Source organism: Cicer arietinum, chromosome 5 (genome assembly GCF_000331145.2).
Source record: "Cicer arietinum cultivar CDC Frontier isolate Library 1 chromosome 5, Cicar.CDCFrontier_v2.0, whole genome shotgun sequence".
NCBI lineage: Eukaryota > Viridiplantae > Streptophyta > Magnoliopsida > Fabales > Fabaceae > Cicer > Cicer arietinum.
Window position 1 is genome coordinate 57,523,464 of NC_021164.2, and position 8,384 is coordinate 57,531,847.

The window sequence follows — 8,384 nt, forward strand, 5'->3', positions numbered from 1 at the left end:
CATCGAGAGTTTTGACTCTAGGAGTTTCTTTTGTTTAATGTATTAAATTTACTTTTAGTAATTGCAAATACTCTGATTTATTATTTTTTGAAATATAATTAAAATAGTTATTAAATGATTTTAAAGTAAATGAGTATTTAAGACAATCATAAATAAATAAAAATGAATTTGTAATTTTACGTTTAGAATTTCGGTAGTTAATGTCCCAAAAAAAAGCGGGATGTTACGTGCATTCAAAAGAATTTTACGTAAGATTTCTTTATACGAATTTGACGTTTTTGAGCAAACACACAATCAATCTTTATTTCATTTGCAATTATTTCAACACTAACACTGGCAATAACATTTTCAAACCTAAATTCTCTATATTTTTCTAGGTAATCAAACTTTTTACTAACTCTATACCACATCAATGTGCATGTCTTTTTTTTTCTTCAAAATTTTGCTAATCTCATTAATAACAGATAAAAGCTTCTATTATGACTAAAGCTCGAGTTTTAATTACATTTACACTTCACATAATTTTCTCAACATGTTAGTTACAACGGTTTGATAGTTAAACTTTTGACATTATCTCTTAAAAAAATTTAGTACTATGTGGAATGAGAGAATATAGTGTAAATATATCGAGTGTAGCACTCCAAAACAATCTTGAGCTTTAGAACAAGAATTTGCGACGTCACGAAGTGTCAAATTAAGGTTATGACAACTACATAGTGTATACAACACTAGCATTTATATCCAACAACTTCTTTATACACTACAAGAAAAATTGAAGTTAGCGTCGGTCACAAACTGACGCTAATATTGATTTAGCATCGGTGTTGGGCCTAGACTAAAACGGTGATAGCGTCGGTGCTGGGTCTAAGCTACTCTAATCCGACGCTATCATTAACAAAACATCCGACGCTAGTTATATGAACTCAACAAAAAATAATTTGCGTTGGTCAATCCGACGCTGCGCCCTAAATAAAAGTCAAATTATAAGCAGCGTCGGTCTGGCCGACGCTATTGGTCAAAAATCAACAAATGTTTAGCGTCGGGCATAGCTGACGCTAATTGTAAATTTGTTTAAGTTTTTATATTTATTATATTGATTTGCTTGGTTAAGGTAATAAAAAAGAAGAATGTGTGATAAGTGACTTGGTGAATAATGAGTAATGCTGGAGATGCAAAGACAATAGGCTATTACTTGATTTAACAATAAAACAAACTGTAGACAGAAACTCCAAAATAATATTGATAAAGAACAGCCATAAATCACAGCATCACTATCAATACACCACATTGCTCATATGACATCCTATGTGATTTACACTGAACCATGGCACTGCTATGACTGCTTTCTAATAAAACTATACAATGTAAATTGGTGATAAAAAAGAGTCAATTGTCATACATTGTTGAGAACATCCACACATCAGTTGAACATGAAACAAATGTAATTGCAAGACCTTTGGTGCCAAACCTTCCAACCCGGCCAACCTGTTTACAATTTAATCCAACAAATGAAATGATAACTAATATAATAAAGGGACATGTAAACCAATTTTAATAATTAAACAAGAAAAAGATAAGATTTAAATTGTACCCTGTGCAAGTATGTGTCTGCACCGTCAGGCATATCATAGTTTATACTATAACGTTTCAGCCTGCAAAAGCCATTGTTCATGATCAAATACAACTAAATTTACCACTAATTTCTTTTGCTGCATGTTTAGGATCGGTAGACATAAAGGCAAACATAACAATGAATCATTTAATTGACTTACTTTAATGAAACAAACAAAAGGCTGCAGTATAAAAAGTAGCAAAGTTTTTAGAACCGCAAAAATTTGATGTGAAATCAAGGCAAGCAAATGAATTGTATCATGTCGAGAATCCTAAATGGCTTAAAATCTTACATTCGTCAAATAAATCAGTGAGATTGTGCTACATCTATCACTTAATCACTCCAATTTTCTGTCATCTTTTCAACATTTGAGAATTCAAACTAGAGCAGGTAAAGCTATTGAATAAAATAATTGAGGGTGTTATGTATTGCACCCTGCTCCTCGCCCAATTTTTGTTTAAAGGAGCATAAAAGTCTTGGGGTTGTTCATATGGAAGACCAGTTATTTGACAGTGGTTTTTCTGTTTCAGGAAGCATATTTATGGATAGACTAAGTAATTTGTTCATTTGTAACCAACATTAAAAACCAAAACCCAATATAACTACTAGTTGAAGTTCTAAAAGTAATCAAAATAACAAAGAAAACCAGATGTCCAAGCATTATGAAAAGTACGTTTGCAATATACCTAGTAAGTATGGGGTCTCAACACAAACAATGAAAGCTCTGACAGAGTGAACTAGAAGTCAATGATCACTTATTAACTATATGTCCATCTTCCACAAAAAGAAATTTTAATACATCCAGTCATACCAGCATTTCCATTATAAATCACACAAATAGTTTAAAGCTTACAAACAAGAACTTCTCCAATGCTAAAATTATATTAAACAATTTTAAGTCTAACCTAAAACCAGGAACTTTGAGTGGTTGTAGAGAATGCAATGCAGTGGTAATTGTGTAGAGTGTCGAGTGGGGTGGGATGATGTCCTAAAACAAAGGCACTTTCAAATAATGTGTGTCGTTTTGAAGTGCACTTATGAAAACATGTGGAATTTTTTAGTAGCGAAGATTGGGAAAATTAGCTCCAAAACCAACCAAGCATGCAAAATTGTGAATCATATGATAGACTAAACACATAAGAAAAAGTGACCTAAGCATCATATGATAGTCGTCATGTTTTTCAGGGAGAAGTTTGTCCGATATAAGCACTTGACGAAACTCTTCAACAGCTTTCAACTCCTCAGCATCGTGAACATCCTCAATTTCGACGGACATCACCTTGCTACTTCGCCTACCCTTTCTTGTCAACGAATTCCTGAGAATGCTTGAGGCATTGATTGCTTTCATCTTAAAAGATCCTACAACATCATGTATTGTTCAAAAACTACTTCCATAACACACTATATAGATAATTAAACTACATTTAATTGTTGAATTAACATCTCATTTAAAATAAAAATGCTTAATCTAAAATAAAGAAGTTTACCATTCCCAGAAGGTACAGGTCCTGACATGGTGTCTTTTTTATTGTTGCTTCTGTTAGAGGAGTTGAGGCGAAGGATAGAAAAATCAAGCACTCATATCATGCAGGGCAGAAAACTAAAGCACTCCCAAATAAATCAAATCCCCTTAACCAAGTACCTCCACGATAGTATCAGCACCAAATTCCTTCCTCCATTTCAGCATGTCAGACCACATCAGCTTTGATTTCTCAACCTCAAATTTCCTTGCCTTAAGAAATCTATACAAAAAAATTACTTGGATAATTGGATAAGAAAAGTTTCATGTTCTTACTTATTAAAAAGAATACACATTCATTCATGGAACCAAGGGTGACCCAAAGTAAGGTGTGATCTGATGCTTAGTAAGACATTAGAGTGAACAAAATTTCAGGTGATCACAATCACATGTTACCAAAAGTTGAAGGACCAAACTAAACATGCAATCAAGTTTATATAATGACAAATGACATTTTGTATATCATAACTCCAGATTCCAAGCTGAAAACATTCAACTGCAAATTGAAAAAGTATATTTAAAATTGATAACATTCAATTGCAAATTGAAAAAGTATATTTAAAATTGAAAACATTCAACCCCTCAGTATATTTAAGCGAACCCTAAGATTGTAGTAAACTGAAATTGCTAAAAAGAGAAAGTAGATAGCAAACCAACAACGGATAGCAAATCCCTAAATTAAAAATAATCCTAAAAACCGATAATTCGCAGCTAAAATGTGTTTTTATTGTAGTGATACAACTTCATTTTTTCGTTTCATATTGAATCTATTATCATATCATTGTTCTCTCACATTATTAATATATCAAGACCAAGAATTTCAAATATATTTTGTAATTCTTCAAACAAACTTTGACTAGTTTTTTTTTAAAAAAACAAACACATTGACTAGCTGTATTATCAAATTTCAAAATTATACAAAAACTCTTATATCTTTTTGGACTTGTAGAGACATTCATACATACAACGTAGAATAAGAATCATTTATTAAAGTCATTTTGCATGATAGGATCCCATTCAAAAAAGTGGTGCAGCACATCGAACAGGGTATCATATATAGAAAATGAAGCAAAATCAGGTTGTACCTATCATATATAGAAAATAAAGCAAAATCAGGTTGTACCTATGAATGTAGTATTACATATTCCCATTTACTTTAGCTATGAGTTTGCTTGGTGTGATAGTACTTATCATGAGACAAAATAATTTGCACCATTACAGTGGCTTCAAATGGTTTAAAAATCTTGAAAGATTACATTATTATTGTAAAATATAGTAAAGAGGGTAAACAAATTGGTAGATTTGGTTTGGTTCAAACTTACTTTGTTGTCTCATTATTTCTAAATAATGTAGTTAATAACAGTTTAGTACAATTTATAATAAGTTATGCAATTAATTAAACCTAAACAAATCTACACTTTCTAGAAAAAGGACAATTGCAGTTTTAGACTGATTATCACACACTAGGAAGTTATGTAGAGTTGATAACATGAATTCAATCCTAAACCTATTTATTTATTTAACAAAATTAAGTTATTTGATTGGTAGAAAAAGATAAAATTATTTTTTAAAAAGTTTAGATCAAAGGGTAAGTTTGTAAGAAAAATGTTACACAAGAAATTTAGTACATTTTTATATAAAACATATATATTTGAAAATTTTGTTTGTTTAATTAAATAAAGATGTATTTATTTATTTATTTATTTATTTATTTATTTATTTGTATATAAAATAGTTTGTATGAAGGGTAAAATCAACAATATATTTATATAATGTATAATTAAACAAGTTAACTCCCTGCAAAATTACAATATTGTCCATCTTTCTTTTTTTTCCATATCATAAAAATCAAAGTTAAAATAGTCACTTAATTTTAAATAAACAATAACATGTTTTACAAAAATTTATTTCTCCTAATTTCTCTCTCTCTCCTATTATTTATTTATTTATTTATTTATTAATTTCTCTCCTTTTAAAAACATATTTCCTCTTATTTCTTCTACTTTTTGTTTTAGTTTTTTCACTCTTATTGATTTATTGAATTGTTATTTTTGATACTTTTTCTTTTTATAGACACTTTTTTTATCTTCTCTCTCATGTAATAGTCAATTAATATTTACAAAAAATTATAATACACTTACATGAACTTACATGAGATCAATTTGTTGTTGAAACAAAATCTCAATTTGATGTTTTTAAAGATAACAAATATCATAAGTTATATTTATAAGATTTTAATTATTTTATGATTTAACATGTGATTTTGCGTGTTTTTAAGATTGATAACAAGAATGAAATTGAATCTAAGTATCTTACTCGCAAAAGATCAAAACATCACTCAAAAATACATAGAATATTTTGACTAATGCTAAAGAACCTTCTCCTTATTGGGTTTTCATGACAAAATATTATTTTTTATGTTGAAGCAAGTTTGGACAAGTCTATCTAAGGAATGTTGAAAGTATTAGAGTTAGCCTAGAGGTCAATAAATTTTTTTTATTAGTATTTGTATCATGACACTTACTATTATTTATATAGTAATATGAGGCAATTTAATTTATTATTTGGATTTATTTAAAACATAATAAAATTTGTATAATAGTTAGTTTGTTTAATGGGACATTAAGTGTGACTTAATCGTGAGAATCTATTAAGTATAATGACACTATTCAAAAATTGTCTTTAGCCAAGTTTTAATGTTAAATGGAACAACAGTAATGCATAGAGACTATTATGCGAATCGATTGATGATCACATGTCACGAATCATTGATATGAGACATCAAGTTTGTACATAAGTATAAATATTATGAGTAATATTTGTACTAGATTGATCATCTATGAGAACGTTACATCATAGTTATGCAAGTGTCATTAACGATTCTCATGTGACCATAGTGATTAGTTTTTCAACTTAAAGTCACTATGATCCCTACTTGGAGAGTTATATACTTTAAAATCATCAAACAACAGAACAATCATAAAGGTGATTATTGGATCTACAATAAATCATATAAAGGGATGTGAGTGGCGTGTCTTGAGCCTCTCGATAAAGTGATATGTAAAATTTGTATGGCCATGTCAAAATGGACCAATATAAGATATTGGATACATCAGTGATTGTATGTATACTTGGGAATCAAGAAACATATTATAGGACCTAATAAAGATTACACTTTTTATGTATTGTGTTCAATTAAAACATTTAGATGAAAGAACACTTAATGCACAGTAAAGAGTGGTCATGATAAGGTTAAAAACGTATCACCAATTTTTTCATTAATTGGGTAGCAATGATACATCGATAGATGTCACTAATTGTTTATAATATTTTATAATATTGTCAATTAAGTGGAAGTTTAAATGATCACGTGATAGAACGGTTAATTCAAAAAATAATAATTTAATTAAATAAAAGAATTGAGCTTGCAACGTACAAGATCCACAATGGCAGTAAATTAGAAAGGAATATTGTATATGTGATATATTGATTAATGATATATTGTTTATATTATTTAATTAAATATTTTTGACTGAATAGAGACGTTACCATTGGTGATTTATTCTTCTCGATGCTCCAAGAGGTAAACATAAATCTCGTGTAAAATATTATGCATGTGTCATCCATAACAATGGTTAATTTTTCACTCTTAAAAATGATTTTAAAATAATTTTAAAATATATCTCTTAATTTCCTAATAGTAATATCAGAGTTACAAAAACAATTTTACATGCAATTATTTTGACATTACTTTTCTTTAACTCTTTGATTCTAACAAATTATTCAGCTATAACTAAAATTTATCACCACTTGAGCCCAACTATATAATTTTTTCCAGACATTATGAATATGAAAAACTTGAATTATTGTTTTTATTATTATTATAGCAAGAAGAAAAATATTTGAGACACGTAAAAAAGATTTTGTAAAATTTTATGTAATTGATCAGTCACAAATGTAATTTCCATTAAAAAATAAATAAATAATAATAATAATATATTTCATATTATAGAGTCTCTATAAATCATTATTATACGTTATTTATTATGTATTTCCTTTTAATTTTAAGAGTCTCTAAAAGTCATTATTATATGTCCACGAATTTCTTTCCTCTCACTTTTTTTAAAACCAGAGTACGTATGTCCACAAATTTTTCCTTGATCGCTACATCCATTCTAATGAGATGATTTAGCCATCAGTAGGAACTTAAAGCAGCATACCAGTTTTTAATGACGCGGAAATGTTGTCAAAATAAACGGAAACTGTGTTTTTTTGAAAAAAAGACAAACATAATTCTTTAAATAAGGCCAACCCAAAGCAAAAGGGGTGGAGGAAAAATCATTAGATAAGTGATTTCGTTTAAAAATTATGTGTCTGCTTGGCCCCAACAAAGATTTATTGTAACATCAAAGAGCAAACTATAATGTAGTTGAATTATCATCGGAAAATGAAAAGTAGGAAAGCAACAATTGCATCTACATGTTTGATCAAAAATCACTACTTGGGCATTTCATGTCATGTTTTCTTCGAAATGGGTTCCATTGCCTGCTACTAAATCATTCATGCTTGAACACAAGACCCAGTCTCTATCTCATCAAAAGGGACAATTACGATGTAACTAAATAAACTAATTGTATTATTGGTCAACAACCATCATACCCTAGCACAACAACAACAAAATAGATATTTTTTTGTTAAAACAAATGCTAGACTTATATGTATAATTCTTACAACAATAAAAGGTTTTTCATAAGAGGACACAATCAATCCTCCATAAATATTTTTTCCCCTTTACAAGCAAGCGAAAACAATACAAAACACCTTTACACGCATTATTTGCACCATGTACTGTATAAATTAGAGACGTTCTATAGGAGTTAATTCAAAACCTTTGGATAGTACAAGTGGCTGGGAATTTCAATATCATCCCCTCCCAGAATTCCCATGTCTTTGACTTCTAAATTGATTAAGGAGAGCTTGGGCCTAAACACAGAACAAAAACATCACTATTTGTTGTAAAAAATGGAAACATAATAAAAGGAAACTAAAATATGATGAAACTATGAAGAAAGAACCACACCTTTTCTTTGGCCCTTGGTGTGCCTGATTGTGCTAAAGCTACTAACGGTGGTACAGCTCCTTGCTGGAGCACCATGCTTAAGAATCTATTACTGTGTAAGCAAAGATGTAGAAGAGCTGCTGCTGCATTTTCCTTTCCTCTCACAGAACCCAACTCGACAACCTCGACTAGAA

At 29.5% G+C, this 8,384-nt stretch overlaps 1 protein-coding gene across 1 annotated transcript in view; it reads right to left on the reverse strand.

The window, feature by feature from the left end:
* Window positions 1-7,746: 7,746 nt before the first annotated feature.
* Window positions 7,747-8,384, reverse strand: part of LOC101497086 (U-box domain-containing protein 4) — a 6,253-nt gene continuing 5,615 nt past the window's right edge. The window contains exons 5-6 of the mRNA XM_073368961.1: window positions 8,212-8,384; window positions 7,747-8,114 (exon numbers count right to left, since the gene is read on the reverse strand). The exon at window positions 8,212-8,384 is cut by the window's right edge and continues 11 nt beyond it. Coding sequence (XP_073225062.1) covers window positions 8,055-8,114; window positions 8,212-8,384 — 233 coding nt within the window. The 3' untranslated portion in view covers window positions 7,747-8,054. The remainder of the gene's footprint in view (window positions 8,115-8,211) is intronic.